Genomic DNA, 26,116 nt, shown 5'->3' on the forward strand with positions numbered 1-26,116 from the left:
TAATGTGTAGAAAAACTGCAAATGAAATTGTAATGCTTTCCACACAGTCATTTTGCTGTTAGCCAAAACCTTTCTTACCATGCAGGTTCTTCAGCGACTCAATGACCCCCAACAATATCAGGTGAGATACCTTCTGGAAGTTTGAACAGTATAAGTTGAACAACCATTTTCTGCGTATGTGAGCAGCAGCAGGTGAAACCCATACACGGCTGGAATACTGATATTGCACAATGCGCTCACCATACTGACGGACATCGACACAGATGGAGTCCACGGAGGTGATGTTTGCCACTGGTGACCTCATGGCGGTGCAGGTGGACCACATGTTGTAGAAGAGGAAGACGGGAACAGCGGAGAAGCCGAACACACCGAGCCAGGCCACGCCCAGGATGTAGGTCAGGAACACAAACTGCACATAGACACATTTCATCATGATTACAACTGTCTGATGATGATGATGATGATGGTCATCACTGTCATCATTACCTTTCCACATTAAAGGCCCAACCAGTAATTTTGGTTGCTACTATAATGCTAATGCCATAATAATGGTAAAGATCCTCGTAAAAAGCACTTCAAAAGAAGAAATAAGTATTAAAAATGAGTGTCGGACTGACACTACTTCCTTGTTCATATTCCGCTCATTCGTCTATATTATTATATAACTGACATTTTGGAGTCCTTGTTCAGCTTATCACCATGGAAACAAACAAATCACTCACTCATCAGGCAAGATATCGAAAGAATAGTTAGCTAATGTTTTGACTAAAAAAAATAATGCCTAACTACACTTGACATTGCCACAGTATCCTTAAGTGGACAGCAACAGTAATAAAGGCTCAGGTCAGTGGGCTAAGCAAAGTTACCAAGATACCAGTGTTAAATACTATGAGTACCATGATCCACCTAGGCACTCAGTTGCCTTCATGGAAGGTTTCATTTGATGAAGGTTCCATGTAAATTACAGTGTGAGCCTTTAACCCTTTGAAGAGCAGTTTTTTCATGAATTGCTTTCAATAACCAGTATGGATTGTTATATCAGCATTAGAATGGTCAGTTGCTTCACAACATTCTAGTCACATACATTTGTGATCTTATACCTTAAAGGGTTAAGTATGAAGCGTGTGTGTGTGTGTGTGGGTGTGAGTGTGTGCGTGTGTATGTGTGCGCATGTGAGGATGTGTGTGTGGTTGTGTGTGTCTGTGAGTATCTAATGTACCATTCCACTGATGCATCTCCCACAGATGGTGGTCTTGAACTCGCTGTGAAGCTCCTTGACAGCACTGGTGGTGTAGAAACCTTCTGCCAGAAGAATGATGCCATACAGGAAAAAGAAGGAGGCGATTCCATAGATAATGTACTGCATCAGCTGTATTCTGCACAAAGACAAAGCACACAAACACTCTTAAGCCAAGATTAGACCATCAGACTTTTGTGAGGATGATTCATAACAATTCCCCTTTCCCTAAAACTATACCTTAAAGGCAAACACCTTTTTTCTGACTTACCCAGACTTAGACGAGATGAACATCTCAATTTTCATGTTAGCATAACATGTTAGCTTAGCATAAAGACTTGAAGCCTACCAAAGTCAGTAGCCTACCTCCTTCAACGTGAAGAATTACACCTTACAGCAACTCCGAAGCTGTCTTATTTACACAAGGTATCATGTGTATTTGAAATATGTTATCATAGTCAAGGGTTTAAGGTTGTTTGTATTAGAATGATCTCTGGTAAACTACAATTGAAAAAATATATAACATAATCATAAGCATGAACACCTGTCCTAACTACTCATGACAGGATATTATACCCGATGTCATGTAACATTACTATGATATATGAATACATGACATTGAATCAGTTTTTCTGAATCTGTTTTGCACTGCATGCATTATGCAAGTAATGACATTTGTTATGAAATTCCTTTAAGAACAGTATGCAGGCTAATTCAATGATGTATCATTCGAGTGAAGTTGTTCCAAAAGATTATATTAGTTGTATTATAAACAGAATTAAGAACGACAGGGGAAACCAATGAAAGCAGTGACTTACACATCCGTTAATACTGCATGGTCAGAGGTGATCTTGGAGAAGTGGGTTTCCAGGATAGTGACCGTGCCAGTCAGTGCCACATGGCCACAGCCGCAGAACAGGGCTACACCGGAGAAGCAGAGGATGGTCGCCACCAGTGACGCGTAGGGGACCCCGCCCAAACACTTGATGCAGCATTCGAAGCAACCTGCACAAACAAACAAAGGGAAGGGAGAAGGGAGGGGATATTTCAGCAAAACAGTGGATGACAATCTGTACCATCTGTACTGTAGTGCCGGGAATATCTCGGCCTAAAGTATTACATCACAATCCTCTTCACACCCCAAGGTGTGGGGGCAGGAAGTGGGAGCTATTGCTGCCTTCCTTATGTAAAATTGTACTCTTTCGATTCCATCGGAATGTCTTTCTTTTTTTTTTTTTGCTTTAACACATATGCATTAACAATGCAAAGTACATTAACTGAAAGAGGATGATTCAACTGATAATCACTATGAATCAATTTTCCAAAGGTCGTACTGTATAGATCCACAAGATGACTAATTATTTATTCAGCTCTTTTATAGACAGCATGGTCAGACAGAAAATGTCACACAAAAAAGCATATAAAACAAGCAGCACTGCATACCTTACATGCAAGTTTCCATGGCAACCCTCACCATTAATTTCTCACAAAATAATTACTGTACATTCAAATTATAGTTCACTAAGGAGAGGAGACTAAGAATGTTCTATATAGAACAGTAATTCTACCAAAAATGTCCAGGGTCATCGTTCACATTGTTGTTGTCCCACAGGCCTGAAATTCTGTATTGTTAATATTATATTTACTATACTGCCTACTGTAATGCTGTAGTGCTTACATACAAACCCTATAGAAAGACATTCAGATAATGTCTTTAAGTTGAAATGTGGTCATGTTAAATATGAACATTTGAATGTTTCATTTAAATGAATTAAATATAAATTTTTGATTTGTGGTTGTACGTCATTGGGACATTGGCTTTGCCAAAGCATTATAGTAGTGTGAGCTTAATAGGTAAAATAATCTGTGTCTGCACACTGTGCTAGCAGCTCCCAAAACTGTGCAATCTTGTTATGTGACAAGTTATGTGACAAATTCCCTAGGATCCAACAGGGCACTCTTCCTCCAATTTTACATTGCTAAGGCATCCATGGTAATGTCTGCAAGATCTTAGCTGGCAAGTCATCAGCTGAATATAGAGCAACTGCACTAATGGAAAGCACACATGCTGAATGATGTACAGCCAAGGAATTAAGGAAATCGATGCCAATTGATTATGACAGAATTAAATGATACACAGAGGCCAATTCATCTTCAGTACTGTCAATCTGCAGTTAAATGTCTCTTTTTCATGAAATATGAATACTGGCCACCTTATGCTTTGCATTAAGTCCTTGTAAAAGGAACCGCATTCAGCAATAATGACTGCAATTGCTGAGTGCTGCAATTTTACAAGCTACCTAAAATGTTATTTCGGGACTGGGACAAAGCAAAGAGTTCAGCAGCATAATTCTCCCCAGCAATTTGTTAGGACTTCCTGTCTCGTTCTCACTTTGTGGCTTGCAGTTTCTCAAAATGGGATTTTGTGCAGAAACACAAAGTAGCAGTGATTCTTTCCACTGAAAAGTATTCCCACCGAATGCAATAAAGCCTGTCAAGATCATGAAGATCCTCACCACACTGATCAGTACTGAGCATACATAGAGCCTGATCCAGGGCATCAGGGTACAGCGGAGCCTTGCTTTCACAGTATACTGTATAAGAACTACGAGGGAAACGTGCTCACAAATGTTTCCATTCAATCCTATTCAATTTGGCACTTCCACAAGTGGAACCACCGCAAGATGGCTGCCATGGCCCGGAAATAGCGTTACGGATGAGCCTGCCATGTTTTTCCTATTGGAGTGTTGACCAAATTCATCAAACATGCACCAGCATGAATTATGTAATAAATACAAGCAGGGGATAGCATTTTCCATTTTTCCTGGATGAAAAGTTTTTCAAGGTTGAGCCAAAAATAAAAAAAAACATCAAAAGTCACTGAACCGATTGTATTGACTAGGCACACTGATCTCTGGTTAGGAGCAAGAATCAATGGGATTTGCAACAGGGTTACATGGCATTCATAGTAGCGTTGCAGATTCTTTACAAGATGAGGTCAGTTGCACTGTAGCAATGTAATATTCATAATATAATATATAAATATTACTTCTCAGCATTCTCAGCAAAATTCCACTGATAATAAAAGTGGCTTACAGAATAGGAATGTTAACATAAACACATCAATTTCAGCTGAGTTTAGTACCGCTTTTTTTTAAAAATGATTCAAACTGGAATGCAACTGAAGACAGAGGGTAACGTTAAAGTTAGCCAGATATTTTCTAAAGCAGGCGGCACATGTCAGGCTTATTGCCTTTAAAATATGCCTCAAGCTACCGGGTATTATCAACAGCTGTGCTATCGACTACAACTTTGGTTGCTAAGGATAGCTAACTTAGCTAGCTAAGAGTTCGCTGTTGTCACTAGCTAAAAAATAGCAGCAGCCATTATACTCAACAAAAGGGACAAAATTATTACATTCACCTGAGATGTCACATCAGAGAAAAAACTGGGTCATGGAAAAAGCACTGTTTTGAGATTGCAGTTTCTTTCCTTGTTCTGTGTTTGCTCTCAATCGTGAGATAAGGGCTTTGTAGCAGCTAAGTAGTAGCTTAGATGCAGAATTTTGTATCCTTTGAGATTCATACAGATTGTCTGTATTTCTATTTGGTTGACTGAAACTATTGGCTGCTGGAATCCACAGGAATTTTGACGAAAGCATTGCAAGTTCACAAATAGTGTACGTTTAGCAGGATTACAAAGAAATTAAAGCTCAATGCATTGATTTATTCCAATAATTAATTAATCAATCAGTGCAGCATTAATCAGATGTGGAGGGCAGAGTTGTGAGTTTAACACTTGACCATGACAAAGCCAAGGACATAACACTGGTAAATGGACTTGAACAAGGCTGAAATAGGAAACTAATGAGTAATCTTAATCTTAGAAACATAATATTTGTTTGCTTGCAAAGTCAGGTATGTACACTATGATATGGCATACTCTTGTTTTCTTGATACCCTTCTTACAATCTGGGCCTCGCTGGTCCTAAATCCATATTTTCATGTTTCTATAATGGGGAATAATGCCACACAGAATTTATTTGCCCGATAAAACATTTCAAACAAGTGATGAGGGAAAATGTATTGCTGGCAGCATACACACACACATTATTAACTGTGCAGATGGTAAATGTTTTCAACTTGTATGTAAATATCTGAATGCATATGTATACTTAAGTGCAAGTATTTAACTAATTCTGCTAAATCACTAAGTTCATCCCTCTCCTTAGTGAAACATGGAGGGTTTACAACAAACACATTTTCCCAAGGCTGGCGAACAGCAGTTGCCATGGCAGCATGTCACTGTGTTACTCACCCCACATTTCACACACACATGGACACACACTCTTTCCAAAGAGGGAAATGCAGTGTGACAGGAGCACAGTCATAGTGAGGACTCAAAATGTCCTCCCCCAGTGCTTGATGATATCAGTGTATCAGTGTAGTACAGAGATTCAAGCATAAACTTCATTTGATTAGCAAATGAATCGCAAGGCAAATATGTAAACTCGCGGATAAGGCTCCTGGCAATTTGAATGCAGTGTGCTTTGCCCCCTTTAGCAGCAATTTGATTTAGAAATTCTGTGGTCACTAAAATGGACAATTATTTCACTACTCATTTTGTAGCTATGAATTATTTTAGACTGTCAATACGGAAACTGAAAGCTGTTGACCAAGATACACATTAGAAGACACACCATCAGTGAGATAATACAGAAAGGGGAGCAGCAGTCTGGCAGCAGGTGGCTTCTGACAACCCAGCTGAACTTAAACTTCTTACACTGTTCATTTTTATTTACATCTAAGAAACTAAGAAACAGCTAAGAAACATTATGCAGTAAAATGTGTGTTGTATTGTAAGCAAGAAAAAAAGTTATCTGGTCATTATACCATTTTTTCTTGAACTTTCACCCAACTTCTTGATTTTAGATGGACTCAACAGATGAGTACGTCATTTTTGAATTCATGAAAGCGTGACTGTCTATTTGATGTATTAGTATGTAAAATTATGTACTGTTTTATAAGAAGCTTGAAATAGCATAATTGCAACTGCCATGTTCATGCCATATTTGTTGCACACTGTTCATACATGTCAGTGTGTCACACTAAGGTGCATAGTGCCGAGGACACCCTCAGACTGCACACTAAATGTTCCCTACTTCTGACAGAGCAGCATGAAGGTTAAACTGCAATGTCAACATCTGCCTGGGTGGTGTGACAGGCTTCAATGAGGACAAACACTCACACAACCATTTGGACAGCAGCTTTTAAGCCCCTCCACACACACACACACATACACACTGATCAATGTTTCCGCCAGCTGATTATCTACCCCACAGAGTAATGGCCTGCCTTTATCAGCTTTGGCATTTTCATCACTGGCCCATTCATCCTGTTAAAGCTGGGTTAAACTCTGCAGCTCTGTGAGCATCTGGACTCCCCCTCCCCTCTCCTCCACACACACACACACACACACACACACACCTGCCCCAGCATTTTGTTTTTCCCACACCTCCACAGGGTTGCACAGACATGTGCTATTAAAAAGCTGTCCTCCAGACCAACTGCTAGAGCAAATACTGTTCCCGCCTGTCCGCCCCCGAAAGGCCTGCACCTCACATCATGCCTTGGTGGAATAACACTATAAATCTGCACGCCGTGTGTTTGCTGCGCTGGAGAGGCCTGGCTGTGGCCACTGAATTGGAGCCTTCTCCATTCCAGTGAACGCCACAATACCGACCTCTGGTGTTATGACTGGCCCACCCGTGTACTTTATCATTTCGGCACTCCATTTGCCGAGGGGGTAAGCCAGTGGCAGGAGGCTCCTCCATGCTGTAATGGAAGAATTTGATCCTTGACAGTTTTTATAATTTGACATATCTCGCATTACGTGTCTATAGTCTGAGGTGGACTACTTACATACATTACGACTACCATGAGTATTGCTACTGTGCTGGAATTAATCTACTCTCCAGATTCCAAACAGTATTGATAGGGACGTGTGTATGTACTGTAGGGCGGCCTGTAGCGTAGTGGTTAAGGTAAAGGACTGGGACACGCATGGTTGGTGGTTCTAATCCCGGTGTAGCCACAAAGCCGTTGGGCCCTTGAGCAAGGCCCTTAACCCTGCATTGCTCCAGGGGAGGATTGTCTCCTGCTTAGTCTCATCAACTGTACGTCACTCTGGATAAGAGTGTCTGCCAAATGCCAATAATGTAATGTACTGTATGTGCCCATAATCTAATCCCAGTGATATACTGTACTGACTAAATAGTCAATAGATAATTCCTTTAATTTGAATAAAGATACTTGGGCACAGTTCCATTTCAGCACATTCACTGAGAAGGAGGTACTGAAGTGCTACTATCTATTGATGTGAAAAAATCCACTGGTGAGGATAAATTAGGTCCTGGCATTTTATAGCTTGTGACACCACTGATTACCAGGTCATTGGTAATTGGTCATTTTTAATGGAGGTATCTTGAGCATGGAAAGCAGCTAATGTTTGATCATTTAAAGGGAGTGATGCTAGCAATGTAAGATTTCTAACCTGTCCTGCTTGTCGAATATCGGGTAAATATACAATTATGTACTTTCTTAACCGCAAGTAATATATTGAATCCATAGCAATCTTATTTTTTAGCAAATCTCAGTAAATAGGTTTATCCTGATGACAATGCACAAAATGCAGTGGTTTCACAATTACTCATCAGGCAGAAAGCAAGCAATTACAGCAGATGGAACAGAACGACTGTGGTGATAAAGAAAGGTGTACCACTGGGCTCTATACTTGGACCTTTTCTATTTACAATTTATATAAATTAAATAGCAAGCATAATCTATGATGATGACAGTCCTATACACCTCTGCAATATCAATAAGGCTGGCTATATCATACATGCAGGTTGCTTTTGAGTGAATCTCACACAATAAATACATCAAATACTAGACATTTGGATTGCCCATTTTAAAAATACATATTATGAATTTAACAAAGAAAACTCAGTCAGCACTGGATTCCTATACAGAAACAAGTCTTGCCTCACAGTTGAGAACCACAAAAAGATTGTGCAAGCTATAATTTTAGCATTTATGGACTATGGGGATATATTACATACAGTATGCCACAGCCACAGTCATAAAACCCTGGGATGCAGTCAATCATAGAGTATTATGTTTTATTACAGGTGATGGGTTTCGTACACATTGCTGCTTTCTTTCCCATGCAGTACCATGGCAATCGTTTGCTCTAACGAGAAAGCAGCCCAGCACTTTATGTATATACAAAGCCCTCCTCACAAAGCTGCCTTTTTATCTTATCTTTTAGAAACTCAAACTATGGAACAAGATCTTGCAATTGGATTATTCTAGACACTCCAAGATGCACAACTGAAATATGGAGAACTGATTTTAAAGTATACAGCACCACACATGTGGACTAGATTTCAGTCACTTAAACTAGATGCCTTGGTGTCCTTTAGATAGTTTAAGGCTTAGGGGGCTCATCTTATAACTGAATAAAGTGTACATGTGCATGTGTGTATTTGTTTGTTCAAATGCATGAACTATTCTATATTCCAATGTATGCAAGTGCAATGTATCATTCTCTCATAGGTACATATGAAGTTGTGTAATGACTTTGTACATGGCTTGTCTGACATTGTGTAGTCTGCAAAAGAGACCCTTGGTTTCAGTAGGATACCCTGCTTAAATAAAAGTTTAAATAAAATCTGACATTAGATTAGTCTCTCCCAGATGAAAATATCAATTTAATTGTCTTTTAATTGGCCTCCAGGTATCACATTGGGGGATATGAAAGAGGGATAATTACTCTTTTGGGACAGACAGAAAATGCTCTCAGTCCTGCCCTTCTCATAACTAATAAAGAGAAAGTGAAGGATGATCCCATGCTCGGAACTGTTGTCAATGTACCGAACTGCCATCACTCGCAGAACAGGCCTCATCCAACCTTTCGCCAATGATAATAATCTTCCACAGTGCACCCTACAGCAAAGCACACAGTGAAAACTGGAAAGAATTAAAAAAGGCAATTAGATATAATAAAGCAGAAGACATTCTTCTGAGATTCCATCACTAGGAATGAGCAATGGAAAGTGGCCCTGCCAGGGAAAGAAGGGTTCTACATGAGAGCTGAAAAAATGCACAGATTGAGCATCAGTGGGAAGTGGATCGGATCCAGGGACTGGGCATGAGCTGGGAGGAAGGCCTGCTGCGGCAACCTGTCACTGGGTAAAACCGTCAGGCGAAAGCATCTCTAACTGACTATGTAGGTGTGATGCGGTGAGTGGATATTAAAGAAGGTGAAAGAAAGAAGCAGCTCTTGAATTTACACAGACCTCACTGAATTCTTGAGTTACATGGCCAAACTTATCCAGAAAGGGCCTTCTTCTCTCTTGATCCTAAAACTCACACACACACACACATGCACACACATACACACGCACACACACACACACACTCCAGATGAAAATCTGCTGACTTTCACATGTTCCCATCCATAGCAGATAAGGCAAACACACTGACAAGATAGGCTTTCCCAAAGAAAGAGAGAGAGAGGGAGAGAGATGCTTGGAAACAGAATCACTGTTTGCTGCCAAAACCAGACTCCCTCAGCAATAAAAAAATATTGAAAATATGGATGTACAGAAGCACATAAATGAGAAAAAGAAAGTATGCAGCTCAGTCAATAGCACACACAAAGAAGCAGTGTTCAGCCTGTTTATCAGACTGGGGGCCTCCGCAGTGAGGGCCATTCAGCGCAATGCGGGGCCAAGGACCCGCCATTTCCGCCGCCTTGTTCTGGGCCTGACCGCAGCGCGGCCCAACCGCAGAGCTCCATCCTGTCTCCCAGCATGCACCACTCCATCACAATGAACCGGCGCAGATGGACAGAAGCCTTCACACTTTAGGAGCGCTCCACTGATTTATTTATTAATCACGTCTTCCTTCCCAGCACAGGGTGCATGGCACGACTCAAAGAAATAACAACCGTCTATGATAAACATCCTGCACCCCACACTGTTAAAGCTGACCACCAGAGAGTATCATGAAAATACTCCACTGGAGCTGTTAAAGATTATGCTGTCTTGTTTGAAAAATTCTACTGAATATAAAAAGGAGAATCATCACCTATGAGCAACATGTTAGCACGTACACAAACACAGGCATACAGTAAGCTCCAGAATTATTGGCACCCTTAATTAAAATGGAAAAAAAGGCTTTTGTCATTCCATCACTTCCTGTTTCACTAGAGTATGAAAATGAGCCAAAGAGCTGTCAATTCTGAGCTGTCGGTCATACCACTTAGAACTGTAAGGGCAATAATAAAAAGGTGTAAAACAAGGAATCGTTGCAAGCTTGCCAGGAAGTGGATGCAAGTACATATTATCCAATCGGACAGTAAGGAAGATGGTGAGGGAGGCCATACGTATTGCAGTTTAAGATTTGCAGAGATTGGCTTGGGGTCACCAAGTCTAAAAAACACATAAAATGGAACCTCCATACCAACAGCCCTTACTGGGCACAATAAACAAAACCAAGCATCTTGAGTTTGTCAAACCTCATTGGAATTATGACTGGATGAGAGTGCTCATATGAGAGCAAAATTGAATGTTTTGGCCATACATATGTTTGGCAGCAAATGAGAATGGAGAAGCCTACTGTCAAATATGGCGGTGGGTCATTGATGTTAGGGAGATGTTTTGCTGCCTGTGGTCCAGGGCCACTATTTAAAATCAGTGGCACAATTAAATCAACATAGTACCAGGAAATCTTGGCTAATCTTGGCAGACTTAAATCCCATGAAAAACCTGTGGTCTGAACTGAAGAGCGGGGTAATAAAGTGCACTCTTTATTCTTTTAGTATACAGCATTACAGTTTAGTACACATATATCAAGGGTGCCAATAATTCTGGTTCCCGCTGTACATTCCTTCACACCTCATAAATACATTTATCAAGGAATTACCAGCTTATCTCTCGGCTCCGCGTGCTTCGCTCAGCATAACAAGCTCTGAACTCCACTGGAAGTGAAGTCACAGATCTCTGACAAACTGCACCTGACAGGTGCAATGGGCTTAAACCCTCCCCACCCCCTTCACCCCGCCCCCCGCTCAGCACTGCCGACACACCCCGTGCAGCAGAAACACCGGCATTTACACCGTCGCGGAACTAAAGCCCCGTGTCGTGCTGTCTCACCCTCTGCTAGTCACCTGCGTTATGGCCGCTTCGCTCGTAAGGCCTCGTTCATGGGAGATCGATGGCAATAAGAGTCCATAACGGCCTCGCACTGCAAGGTCAGCAGCTGAGTTATAATCCTTAAGAGGTACTCAGCAGAGGAGATGGTGATGTAGAGCCACTCGTGCTATAAGTTTCCTTCCTTGGTTGCACAGATTTACATTTGGGATGTATGGATTTAGGGATGCACTGTATTCTTTTTTGTTCCTTCTTACTCTTTCTTCTGTCAGAAAGGATCATGTCATACGCCAATATCAGCAATCGTGTGTCCCTGTGTTTGAAGCAGTGTGAGCAAGAAAGGCTTGGGTGGGATTAAGGTTACCCAGAGCATGTCACTCTAACCTAAGCTCTCTTGATGCTCGTTTGCTTGTTATTTAACAAAGTGTCCCAATGCAACTCCGAGGGGGACATTTTGCATTGTGTTGTTTTTTGGATAAAGTTCATAGTACACAGCCAAACAAACACAGTCGTAACAAGACAAGGCACATATGGTCCAAATCACATCAAAATGGGTTGGTCCAAAATCAAAACCCTGACATCAAAATGAGTCGAGATAAGTTTAATATTTTTCCATGCACTGTTATTCACCAATTTCTATGAAGATGGAGGTGCAAAGTTCACAAAGTTCTTTGGACAATAATGCAACTTTAATTTCACCTCTGCATCACACCACTCTCCCTCGGAAGTAAAGCACATGCAGACAGAAAGCTTTTGTATAATTACTGAGAAAAAATCCTGTTTCATCTCCGTCATATCCTCCCCTTGGATTAAAAGTGCAATTTATGCGAAAACTGAGTGCTTTGTGTTTTATAAGAGCCTTTGTTCTTACCATTACACATGTCCCTCTCCGATGATAGTCATAATAGCAGTCATAGAAGAATACAGCTGAGTACTTTACCTTGATTGCTCCAGCAAAAAAAGATTGATTCTACTATGACTGCTATTATGAATACCACTGGCACCCTGCAGCTACTAATGCAGTGGTACTACTATGACTGCTGCTGCTACAAACACAGGTACGCTATATAGCACTGTTACTATTGTTACAGTACAACAAAAGGAACTACTACTAATTCTATTGTCACTGCCACAATATGGGATACGCTACATGATAGCAGCAAGAATAACAATAACAATGACTACTACTATTACAACCACATCTACTACTACTGCTACTACTACCACTACTACCTCTAATACTAATAATAATACTAATTATTGGGGGCCAAGCAGCGAAGCTACGTCAGAACACAATGTGTGTCTACCGGATTTTCCGCCATATTTTCGGGAATTTTTTTTACTATTTTTCACAGGCCACAAAGTTTGCCCAATCTTCACCAAATTTGGCACAGATAATGTTCAGACCAAGCCTCACAAAAGTTATAAGATGGATTTTTGATTACATAAGTAATAAGTAAAAAAGCGTTTTGCCCAATTATTTTTGTGTGTGATTGTATCTTGGAAGATCCCTAGGCAGAAACAAAGGCGTTCGTCCATTACAGTCAATCGAAAGCACCAAACAGAAAGTGGTCATAACTCAGCAACGCTTTGATGTATCAAAACCAAACTTGGTACATGGACCCAATTTTTGGAAGCACCAAATAAAAATCTATCATTCGACCACTGGGGAGACAGAAATGCGTAATAACTGATGATATTTAAAAATAATAATTCTGGCGTCTGCTGATATGGTGAGAGGTCGAGACACAAACGGCAACTTTTCATGTCAACCTAATTGGCCATATTGGATTTTTATCATTTCACAGGCCACAGGCCAAGTTTGCCCAAGTTTCACCAAGATGATCTTCAGACTAAACCTGACAGAAATTATCAGATGGATTTTAGATTTTCAGAATTGTTTGTTCAGTCCAGTCAATCAAAATCAGGAAGTGAGGGAATATCTCAGTAACGCGTTGATGTGTTGATACCAAACTCTTTTTGCCTCGTAAGTGTTGATGTGTTTCCCTTAACAAAAGTAATTATTCTGTCAGGTGATACTTCAGGAGATGAGATTTGGCATAGATCATCTTCGGAACAAGCTTTGCAAAAGTTATCAGATGGATTTCAGATTCTCAAAAACATTCATCCATTAGAGCTGAATCAAAGGCAAACAACCTCAACAGGACGCAAGCTCATATCTCAGTTACATGCAATCTTTGGTCAATTGACAAAACACTTGCTATCAGTGCTTACAGCAACACTTTTAACATGATCCCATCAAGTTGCCATGGCAACCCTGCTGGACTGCTTGGCCCCCTCAACCCTGCTTGCAGGTTTAATCATTATCATTATCATTATTATTAAGAAGAAGATGCACACAGCCATAAACATATAATATTGTCACCAATATAATCATATTATCAGCTATATATTTTTCCTTGTGATAATTTTCATAATAATATGGACAATATCAATATTCCCCCTTAAAATAATGAATAGAGCAGACTTGCAGGGAAACTGCAGTGGAATGCCAAAAATCAGCCAAAACAGAAATATTTTTAAAGACTACACTGAAACAGCACAGATTAATGGAAAATATGCACGTACTCTCTGAGACAACAACAGTCCACTGTGGGGTGGGGTGAGTACCACTGAGCACATCCTCTATTGTTGCACATCTCTCTCATATACTGTATTGCAGCCACTTATAAAATCTTCCAAGTTAATGTGCACTGGGGTGCTGCCAGATCCATCCACCCCCTCCTCAAACACACTGCTGTTGTTGCTCCCACTCATCCACTCCGTGAAGAACTTCAACACTTCCTCCATCCCATCCTTCCAAACACCTCCTGCCCCCCTCCCAGAAAGCAGCCCCCCAGGGCTGTGCATCTAAGAATAGCTCATAATTATTCTGAGACCCATGCTCTGCCTTTATTAAGAGACGGTTTCCGCTTGTCTGTTGTTTGTAATTATGCTGGGGCGCACAGCCCAATTACTATTTGAGGAAGACCCTCTCATTCCCTCATTCCCCCTCTTAGCGTATCTACATGGGGGAAGGATTCATATTCGGGAGACAGAGGGATGTGTCGCTCGGTGAGGTTTCTGCATGGGGTGGGGCTAGGATTTTATAGTCTTCTTTTTACTGAAGACTGTCCCAAACACTTTACAGAGTAACAGATGAGCAAAAAGGAAAAGGTTCAACACCATACCAGAACCCCAAAATAAGTACATGAGGTAAACAAAACGACCCAGTTTGGAGAAAACCCTCAAACGAAGGCGAGAAGAAACTCCCCAATGGGAAGAAGTCTAAAGGAACCCAGCTATAGAGGGGGAGCCCATCCTCCGGTGGCTGGCAGGGTGTGAAGTAATGATCGATGTGAACATCTCTGCTGTTGGAGAAGACTGATGGAGAAGAAACAGATAGAGCCACCCGTACCACCAAATACACCCATCATTTCCAAGCACCACTTTTCACTATCATAGAACGTTTCTAATAATCATCCAGAGTTTAGACCTGTTCACCTAAAAATCTAGGTTGATAATTAGGTTTAGGGTTGTAATTCTCAACAAAGCAAAGAGGAAACAGAATGGCTTGCATTGTGGATTTTGTCTCATGATGGCAGAACATATACTGTATGATGCTGATGGAAAATTCACTACCAGGGCTTGGCTCCATCTTTTGAATCAGCTCCATCTTTCTGCTTTCTAAATGCAATATAATGAGTTCAAACAACCACAACTCGTCCTGCATTCAGTCATGAGCCAACAACAACTGTGTTTCTTTTTGTTATTTATGCCTTTGAAAATACATGCATCAAAAATCATCAAAATAAAAACCTGCACATAAATTATGAAACATTTGTTTAGTGTGAAATTGTGCAGCTTGTACTCTGACGGTAGAGAGAGAACAAAAGAGTGAAGGAAATTTAATCAAGAAAAATGAGAAAGAAAATGTGTTTATTTCTGTCATGAAGAGGGCGGCTTGATATTTGGTACCTAGCAGTGTGTGAGTGTGTGTGGGCATGCAAGTGCTTTGCGTGTGTACTGTATGTCTCTTTTGTGTGCATGTGTGTTTGTGTGTGTGTATAAAAATGTGTGTCAGGCTGCAATCGGATCACAGCCCCGTCACGGCAGAGTGATTAATCACGGTTGCTGTGTATCAGTATGATGATGTGCTTGTCTTTGTATCGAGCGTTGCTCCCTCCCCCCAATCAACCTTTTTTATGTACATCGTAACAACAAACCAACTGGTCAGCCACGGCGTTCAAACTGGGTCTATGAATGTCCCACATGGGAGAAATAAATACACTCCCGCAAATGACTCCACATAAATATCCTGCACAATTATAGCGCTGACATCAATGGTAACAAAGCAACGTGAATCTTCCCACATATACACAGATCGAGGCACACCACATCATGAACAATCTCCAAGGAGAATAAACGGAATGCAATGAATTGTGGTACAAAAGTACACACATTTAAAATTAAATGCTATATTTCCATCAGACGCAAATGCTATTCCCTCTCAGTCAAATACCTGCACAGATTGTTTTTTTTTGTTCATGTCAATGAGGATTTCATCACAGTTACTGTAGCTTAAGACTGAACAAATGGACATTTATCATGCCCCATAAAACAAAGCAAAGGCCCCCTCTGATTCTACTCATCTGAAAATTAAACAATAGCATCATTTTAATGTTCTGTGAATTATCTTTTCAGGGAGCTTGCTTGAATGAATTCCGCCATAGAGAACAGAGGAGGCTACCCTGCTTTGTATTGCGTGAACGAAAGCAGTCGCAAGTAGGTTAAACCTCTTTGTAAACAGCTCTATGGAAAACCCGAAGCCCTAGCCCTTTGTCTGGACTTACTGATACGTTTTGTGTCTTGGTTCTGGTCTTGGTTCTCTTCTGGTGTAGTTTCCATGGCTGGCTTGACCCAATCCACCAAAAATGCTTCCCTTTTTTACAGATACTTTTCACTATGCTCTATTTCTCTCTCTCTCTCTCACACGCTCTCTCTCTCTCTCTCTCACTTACTCACGCCCGCTCTTTCTCTTTTGCTCTCTCGCCCCCCTCGCTCCCCCTGATTGAGTGGCGTGCCGCTCCTCGGAATATCGCAATCCGTTTCCAAGATGCAAAGGTCTCGTCTGATCGGATTTTCCCCAGCTTAGCGGTCAACAGACAATTCTGCCAGCTAACGCTCTGGCCATACGTCATTCACTACCTCACTTTAAGGGGAAAAAATGCCCACTTTCCTTGTGTACTGTAACATCAGTCAGGATATAGCGGGAATAAAATTAACTTTTTCACATCCCCCAGCTTATACACAGACGGACATGAATCCGTACAGACCCCTTCCCCCCCTCCCTCTCCTGTTGTCGAAGACTTCTTTGGCGAGGAGGCTCCAAATGAATAACAATTAAGCGGTGCCACATTGGAATGGAGTCATTACATCACGGGGGAGGATGGGGGGGTCATCTATGTATGGAGGAGAAATAGACCCCCCTCCCCTTACTGTGTGCGGATAAAAGCCCCACTTTGCTCTCCGCTCATGGAGAGAATGCATGTCATCGCACAATCCCCAGTCTCTCTTTCCCATCGGTCCACAGGGGGGTTCGGAGGGGGGTTTGGAGGGGGGGTTGGACACTCCCCAGTCTGATTCGCACCATATGCCCCCTGCTCCCGCAGCATGCATTAACAGCCTCCCCTCGCCGCCCCCTTCCATCTGCTGACCCCCCTCAGAGAGAGAGAAAAGGGGAAGGGGGAAATTGCCCTTTAGTGGAATCACAGAGAGAGCGAGTATGTGTGTGCTTGACTGAGAGAGAGAGAGAGAGAGAGAGAGAGAGAGAGAGAGAGAGACTGATAAACATAAACAGAATGATATGTAAATGGAAAGAGAAACAGAAACAGATATAAATCTGAGCTCTATCTGTTTAGACTAGATCTGAACATGTTACATGCTAATACTGTACACATATGGAGTTTCTCTGAAAAATAGGCGCTGGATAATCAGAGATCTGCGTGTGTGTGTGTGTGTGTGGGGGGGGGGTTGTGTTGTGAAGGGTCTAAATTCTACTGATAGGACTCAGAGAGGGATAAAGCCAACAAGGCCACCTCCACTTCCATTGTAAACAACTCATTCAAAACAAAGTAATCGCCATCTGTATGCAGTCCTCATTGAAAGAGGGCCATCAGTCCGATTCACATGATGTCACAAATGTCACAGAGTACAGAGAGTGAAGGGAATATAAAATAATAATGCAGTGTTTCACAATTGCCACACAGCAAGAAGGTCCTGGGTTTGAATTCTGGCCTTTCTGTGTGGAGTTTGCATATTCCTCCTGTGTCTGTGTGGGTTTTCTCCCACAGTCCAGGTCCCACATATAGGTCAGGTTCATTGGAGAGTCTAAACTGCCCCTAGATATGAGTGTATGAGTGAATGGTGTATGTGCTGTGCGACAGATTGGCAAACAGTCCAGGAATAAGCAGATTAGGTGATGGATGGATAGATGGATCTTTAACAAGCTTTTTTATGGATTATATTACTGGCATTTTGGCAGAGACTCTTCAACGGACATGACATGACATTTGTATTTTTACACAGTATCCATTTCTGCAGCTGAATATATAGTGAGGCAATTCAGGTGAGGAACCCTGCTCACCTGAACAGCAATAAGGCATTGGAAAACAAGAAGTCTAACTGAAGGCTGACTGGGGCAATTTGAGGTAGAATTAATGCTGTGGAATGTGAATTTGGCAATATGAGGTGTTTATACATTCCAGCCACGGTGGACCTATGAATGGAGATGCATGGCAGTGACACTATGGTGAAAATTTATGAAAGTTGTGATTTTTCAATGGTACAGAGCGCTTTATGATACAATCACTCAATCGCTGTGCTGTTGGCTCTGAGTGGGTATACACTGTAGTGGATGATACGTCTCTCAGTGAGTCTTTCCATCCAACTTCCTTCAAACTAAAGACCATCAGTGTCATTAAAATGACCAAAGTTGTTGCTCAAATGAAAACCTTGTCCTAATTACTTCGGGCACCCTGGAAGCCAGGAAACTGAGCCGTCCAATAAAGCGGTTTCTTAAGAAGATGAAAAGACCAAACAATTGCAAACACATGTCCAATGGCACAGTTCCCACCACACAGGAGACAGAACTAGGATCTTCTCTTGTTTACATGAGATGGTCATCAATGCTGAAGTTACAGCAGTTTCCATTACAGCAGTAATCTGTATATGGGCCAGTAGTATATATTTATGTACATGTATGGAAAAAGCACATCCTGTATATGATGTTTTGCCCATTAATTTTCATGCATTTCCCCACAGCACGTCACCATGTCACTCCCATTGGACGACTGAGACCCATATCTGCAGTAGGGATCTCAACAGGATGTAGCTAATAAACTGCTTTTCTACTCTCTGTCTCTAGATACGGTGATTGCCAGAGGAGTTTAATTTTGAGAGCTGTACAAAAGCTTTCCAGTGGTCTAGTCCTCAGGGAGTGGCATTTAAGACTCTACATGTGCGTTTATCTGGCCCCCATGCCTACTTCCTTGCTGTTATTAATGCCTTGCAGATGGTCTTTTTAAAATATCAATTCCTGAGATAGCTCTAGCCAGGACAGCGACGGGACCCACATATTATTTGCAGGAGTTTGATTCAGTGTCGCAGTACCCTTAAGCAAGGTGTACGCATTGCTTCTGAAAATGTATTATGTGTCCATAGGTATTATGGGTAAACTATAAACTGAACTACTAATCAAATACAGTAGAACCTCGCAGTGCGAGTGCACCAGTGTACAGTAATTTGTTGTATGAGCCGAGGCTCGTGCAAATTCTTGTCTTGAAGTACGAGTGGAAATCCACAGTATGGGCGAGGTTCATACAGCGACCGCTAGTTGGTGCTGAGCTCGCACACGGTCTCCCAACGAGCGCGGCCACCGCTCGCTCAGTTCACGCGGATATTAAGGTAATTAAATTAATAAAACCAGTTTACATTATTTATTTTGCATTCTCTTTTACTGTATTATGTTTTTATAATTGTCATTTTTCTTGTAACTACACCTTTTCTTTTTTAAAACCCATAAAAAATGATTTTTGGGTGATTTTTTGGTTTTTGGGAGTTGGAACGGATTAATTATATTTCAATTAATTTAAACGGGGAAAATTTGTAAAACGAGTAAATCATAAAACGAGCTTGGTCATGAACAAATTAAACTCGTACTGTGAGGTATCACTGTACTGGTTCACAACCAGCTATCAGCCACACCACTCTGTACTCTTTTCATTACAAACTGCTGAAAATAAGATATAGTCATGTATCTCTAGTCCTGGGGAAACTCCTGTGATATGTTTTGCCACATACACTGCCGATGTAGAAGCAAACGGTACCTGAGTAAAAGAGGACTGTTTTGGATGCAGGATGAAAAGTCAAGCAAGTAAAATAACTAGATGACCACAACTTTAAACATTAAATACTAAAACCTTCAATTGAGCCAAACACAATAACACCAAATCAGTTTTCAGCATCCATTTAAGAAGAGAAAAATAATGTACTCTATATAGCCATATCCCCTATTACAGTCACCCTGTTATACATATTGTCCTAAAGTCTTATTATTGTTCACAAAGTCAAACACAGCAAGTGGTGGTTAATCATCTGAAATCCTGGATCAAATTAACATTATGGCACTTCTACCATGTCAAGTAGTCATTATACCTGGGTGTTACAGGAAAAGCGTAAACAAGAGTGGTTTTGAGATAAGGGTTGATCTTAAACCTGTCATCATATTTACTACTGAACTATTATTAGAATGATACATTTTTCAATAAATTACAATCTGAACCCCCACCCCTCCCAAAAACAAGTGTTTCTTTTTCTTTTTTTACTTTGACACACAGCTATTTTTACCTCAGTTGACTAAAAACTGTCCAACTGTCCAAGAGGAGAGTTTGTGGCATGACCAAGGAGTTAACTTTTTCCTTGTCATTAACATGAATGGAGCCAGGACTCAGGGTGGGGTTCATGAGAACCTCTTCCCCTGTATGGGGGGCCAGAGGAGCGTGGGTCTTTACGGGTGAGCGAGCACTAAGGGGTCTATTGAGGACCCACTCTCAGGGCATAATGACCAGCCCTCAATGCAGGCCTCTGCGTCCTCCAGGGCTTCATCGTCATTCAAGGCACGGCCCCAATAAGGGGGTGCGAGTGCTTTGTCTCTTTTTAGGAGAGATATCCAGTGGGATCTACACCTGTTCGTGAAGTTCCACATTCCTGTGGGATGTTAAACTTAAGTCATTATCTGTAGTCAGTATCTACAGTTCTTGCAGTCTACTTTCAATTCAAAAGCTAATTTAGGCCTCGGAAAAAAAGGTGTTTAGACTATCTTGAGAATAAGTGACATAAACTTATCATCTAAGCGTCTGACACTGCTGCTGTAGTATATAGAGCTCTGAATTATCTCGCATTTTTATGTAATTAGAGGCATAGTATGCAGCATTTATTTCCATTCTTCGCTCCTGTGTTTACAATCAAAAACGTCTCCTACCTCCTCTGTTTTCATCCCTGCATAAACCCCTAAAATGGCAGAAGCGAACACACCAATAAAACAAGACATTTTGCTTGGCTACTTATGTTGGTAGCTTTGTAATATTATATTGCAGACAGCTGGGATCACGTCACCTTTAAAAAATACAGCAATATCTGCATTAATACCAGTCAGGCGGTCACAAATATGCCAAAAGTCTCTCATGACATGCGGTGATGGACGGACACTGCTAGCACAGCATCTGTGGGTTTCAGTCTGCTTTAGCCTCCTAAGATACGGACCACGGATATTGGTCTGCAGTCTACTGCAGTTGTTACCTTGTCAAGTATCAGACCCACAGAAAATGATCAGGCCATCATGGGCTCTTGCGCTTCAGCTTCTCCTTCTATTTCCCACACGATTTTCAGATATAGCCATCAAGATATAGTATAAGCACTGGAGGCAGCTTCTGATCACTGGCTCCATGGATTCCCATGGGAGCTGCTCAATGATGCATGAAGTCAATTCATGGAAGCTGCCATGTTTGACAATGGGACATTTTGGCCACAAGTGCACTGGGGTTTTATCTAAATATGAAGGGATGAATAGGAATGAAAATAAACTTATATCCTCTTCTGTGAGACTCAGACGAGTTAAAGACATTTTACAATATAAAAGTACTGTCCAAAATAGTAAAATTTTGCCAGGGTACAGTCATAGTTTTGAATAGGACTTCAATGGGGAAATCAGCTTTTTGCAACAGAGGCTTATGTGTACTGAAATGGATCACCAATGACCACAAAGTCAGCAGCTAGTGGGAATATGAAGGCCATATTCTATAAAGAGCTGTTTGCTCAGAGGATGCACTAGAGCGTGTGAGCTGAGAAGGCATTTTTTTCCAAGGAGCACAAAGTGGCTCAGTATTATGTCAGAGTGTCAGTCTTTACGTTTGCTCTATACCACTCTGGTACTTCAGCCCCAAAAGCACAGTGCCCCCCAAATACATGGTGCTAAATATACACTTAGCTAGCCTGCGGTAGGGGTAGAACAATATAATTTTACAGTAAATGACCTAAAGTGCATAAGCATTATGTAAGAGAGCATGGAGACATTGTTGACACGAGCAAACATAAAAGGTTCAGAGCTGGGGAGAGCACTTGCACCAGCACAGTTCTGTTCACATGCTCTTCACCAACCATGCAGGCCAGGGCTGCGGGGGTCAGACCCCCTGCTTAAATCTGCAGAAGAGTATCCCTTGACTGCCATAAGGTGTACCTCCAAGGCTATCTCGAGTATCAGCCAAATCTGAGACACCCTGCAGCTCTCTCCTCTGAACCTCTCAGCATACATATGTGGAGATGCCATCTGTTGCAGATTTGTTCATGTATTGCTGGGAAATTCACACAGGAATAAGAGCCTGCCGGTTCTGGGGTTAGCTTCACGGATTCTAAGGCTAATCTCCTTTGGAATGATAACTAAGACTTGTATACGGATCCAAACCTGCAACAAAAGAACAATTACATGGTTCACACCCCGTTCAGAATCAAGCCAAGACTTTGCTGCCAAAGATGAGTTGGGATAGTGATGGGAGAGTGAGGTTTCACAAACTCCTTAATGGGTGAGGTTGCAGCGTTCTGTAAATTATTTTTATTGATCCAATTGACATATTTTGCTCTCCACAACAGAATACAATGTTTTGTTTTAATCAGTGGATCACTGACAGAATATGATTGCTCTGGCTTTTTGAAAAAATATAATCTCATTCACTTTCATTTCTAACCTGGGGTATAGAAATAAAATGTTCTGAGATACAGTTTTAAAAAAGCTACAAACCATTTCTGGGGATGCCCTATCATGAAAAGGCATGAAATTCCTAATCACTTGGGCCAAATGTAATACAATAACTGTCACCTTAAATGACTCTTCACGCTTCATCCTGCTGTTTTGTATCAGTAAATGCACCGTGGGAGGTTACGACAGATTTCTGGAGAAAGCAGCTGACTTGCAGGAAGTGAAAGGGCTACACAGAATCCATACAGATCCTGGGAAATCCTGTTCAGGCAGAAAATGCCCACTTCAGCAGTATTAGATCCAGTATGGTCTTTGGGGAGTTGAAACTAGCCGTTGATTACAAGACACTCCAGAGTTAGTTTCCATTTCTTAAAAACACTATCATAATGGAGATGAGAAAATGATGCAGCTGGACTGTATTTACTCCAACATACAATAACCCCAATGTTACTGCTCTGCTGAGGATTGTATTTCTGCATAATGTGCCAAACTCTTACTCCCTGAGGTTTCCCAGTGGAAATTAGTGCTTTTTTTCAATATGGGGACTATAGCAAATTAAAATGTTGCCTGCTGTAAAATTGAGCTATGTGAGCTTGACCAGCTTGAAAATTGAATAAGCTGGTTTAGCTGGGTATGACCTGATCAACTAGCTAGTGCTGGTAGCTCATCTGAGCTGGTAGCTTGAGCTGGTCAAACCATGTCAAGCTGGGAACTGGTCTCAACTGTTTAGCCAGCTAAATCATGTTGACTTTCGAGCTGGTCTGAACTGGTCAAAACCTTGCTTGAGCTGTTTTTTTCAGCAGGGTGCATACCGACAGTAAACAGGACCCAATTTTTTACATTTTTGGTGCAACAATTACCAACTTATTGTAATAAAATGTCCCTTTGCTTACCATTATGGGCAACCTAGGTTGGTGAATGCAAAGAATGCAAACCACAGTATTCTGGTATTCTGAGAATACCACTGTTTAAAATATGATAATCATAAAGCATCAGGCCACTTTCAACCAGGCCAATATTTTTGTGGTTGAATACTTTCCATAGTGCAGGAGAATTATATCTTAAAGTAAAACATTTAGACATTTCATTATTACACTGGTGTCATGGAAATGGGTTAGACTTTCAACTATTTACAGGATACTACTGGTTGAGAGCCACACAGGGAAATAAAAAAGATAAAATGGAAGAATGTAAGCATGCATTGACAAGAAGGCTTATGAACTCCGCCTGGAACTGCAAACAGAGTGACAAATACTGTCTTCAGTAGGCTTTCAGCTCATAAACAGGTGCCTCTAATACACTGAGGTTTTTCATCCACACAGAGATTCAGCAGGTTGCTTCCCAAGGCGAGATCTCATAGACAGACAAGGACAGGCGAGTGATGTCAATGTCTTTTTACAAAGAGACGTGTATCAACTGTCATGGAAAACTGTAAATCTCAAGTTTCCAAAATCCAAATGCCGGGGATTGTTGAGAAATTGCTGACAGGCTTTGGGGCGACAACAAATTATTGAGGGAAGTAGGGAATAGGAGGTGTGACACAACACAGGTTTGAAAATATACTAAAATAGATAAATGTTGCATCTAAGCTGCTGAAATACCAACACAGTTTCTTTCATTGAAACTGGTGAAATTCTTAGAGCTGGGCATACAAGTGTCAGATTAATCTTCTGTACGTGAGTTCATCAAAATAACAACAAATGCATAGAAGGTACGATATTTCAAATTTCACCATGAGCAGGTAACATTGGAATGCCAGCTTCTGTTAATCTTTTAACAGTCTGGAGTCATAATCTGCATCACAACCTGCTCATTACTGGCTTGTGACATCTTTTTCCATAAAACTTTATATTCAACATTCTGGTACGCTCAAATCTATTTTCTCAATATAGGAAATTCCTGCTTTTTTATTACCGAGAAGCTGCTGAAAACATCCATCAAACAACTGAACCAGAACAGCTGTCTTCAGTCATTACTTTCAAACTGAGAAAAAGGAGCCCAAGGAAGCAATAACTCATATGAACGGACCATTACTGCTTGTTTACCTTCAGAGCTGTACATAGATAATGGGGGAAGCACAAATGAATACATAGAGCACAATGCACTAAGTTGTTTCACAAAACAGCTTCCTTTCACTTGAAAAGGTTCAGAATTTATCATCACTGTTCCTCTAGAGGTGGTATTTTGGCTTCCTGGTAATTAGATAACTGGTAATTGGAATGATTTGACATTCTCCCATCACGTGTTATGTTATGTGATTGTGTTTTCTACCAAGAAACTATTAACCAAGGTCAAATCTGATACATAAAAGTGAAACGTCTTTCTCCTTCAAACGGCTGGTTGCATGTGGTTGCTCACAATTTCCACTTACTGATCCAGCTGGACTGGGCAAGATCACAACAATGTTTAAAGTGATGTTTGCAGCCAAATGCAATTATGACCAAAATGGGTTTACAGCAGGATAATACAACCATCTGCCAATCCTTCACTATTGCACTATTAATAAGCCAATGCATTGTTTTACTAAGATAGATGAAGAAGATGAAACTTAATAAGAGAAAACTGAATATGCTATGAATTTCCCCAACAAATTTAATTAGATTTTGATCTGACTTGGGTGTTTACTGGGTCTGTCAATCCAATACTGTAAAAGACGACCCCTGTATGGTGTGCATGCAAAACTATGTGCACAGAAATTGTACACGTATATTGTTCCTTCAAAAAGTTTCACAATGAAATGAGGAAACTTATATTACCAGAAAAAATGAGCATTTAACAAACATCTAATGAATGGCAGCAATAATGATCATTTAACAGGAAATTAAACTATTGTTTACTTTGCGCAATAAAACTGTGTTAACACACAGAGAAACGCAATTACTACTATCACAAAGAAACGTAAAGCATTTCATTTTTAAGAGGGACGCTATGAAGCGGCAGAAATCCTTCAATCTCTAGAGCCTGCAACTTCAACAAGTTAATGGTAGTTATTTAATCAGAATGACAGTTGTGCCTTAAAGCTGATCATAGATTTGCAGTGCCCTGCGTACACTACAAATCCATAAATTCACTGTCAGTAATGAAGACCACAATAATATTATGCTGCCTTCTTAATTAAACTAACCTAGGTGGACTATCACCTCAGGGCTTCTGCTTTTTGATGGTAACTTCAAATGTGCACTTCTGATGACTCATTTGTTATGTGTAACATAGCAAGTGAATGCCTTATGTACATAATACATTAATGTGGTATTCCAAATTAATTATCCCTATGCAAATGTCGTATCCGACAACCAAATAGCCATAGCACACCATGCTACATTTTTCAAAGGGCCTCTTTAAGGATAGTCCC

The 26,116-nt window shown here is 40.9% G+C and overlaps 1 protein-coding gene across 3 annotated transcripts in view; it reads right to left on the reverse strand.

Annotated features, from left to right (window-relative positions):
* gpm6bb (glycoprotein M6Bb) overlaps positions 1 to 26,116 on the reverse strand; it is a 52,847-nt gene that overhangs the window by 8,258 nt on the left and 18,473 nt on the right. Inside the window, exons 1-4 of one of the 3 annotated variants that reach the window (XM_061235620.1) lie at positions 16,307 to 16,460; positions 2,056 to 2,242; positions 1,220 to 1,376; positions 241 to 409 (exon numbers count right to left, since the gene is read on the reverse strand). In XM_061235620.1, the coding sequence (XP_061091604.1) occupies positions 241 to 409; positions 1,220 to 1,376; positions 2,056 to 2,242; positions 16,307 to 16,361 (568 nt within the window). In that variant the 5' untranslated portion in view covers positions 16,362 to 16,460. Of the gene's footprint in view, positions 1 to 240; positions 410 to 1,219; positions 1,377 to 2,055; positions 2,243 to 16,306; positions 16,461 to 26,116 lie in introns of those variants that run through there. The other 2 variants (XM_061235618.1, XM_061235619.1) reach the window with 2 other exon arrangements.

Source organism: Conger conger, chromosome 3 (genome assembly GCF_963514075.1).
Source record: "Conger conger chromosome 3, fConCon1.1, whole genome shotgun sequence".
Lineage (NCBI taxonomy): Eukaryota > Metazoa > Chordata > Actinopteri > Anguilliformes > Congridae > Conger > Conger conger.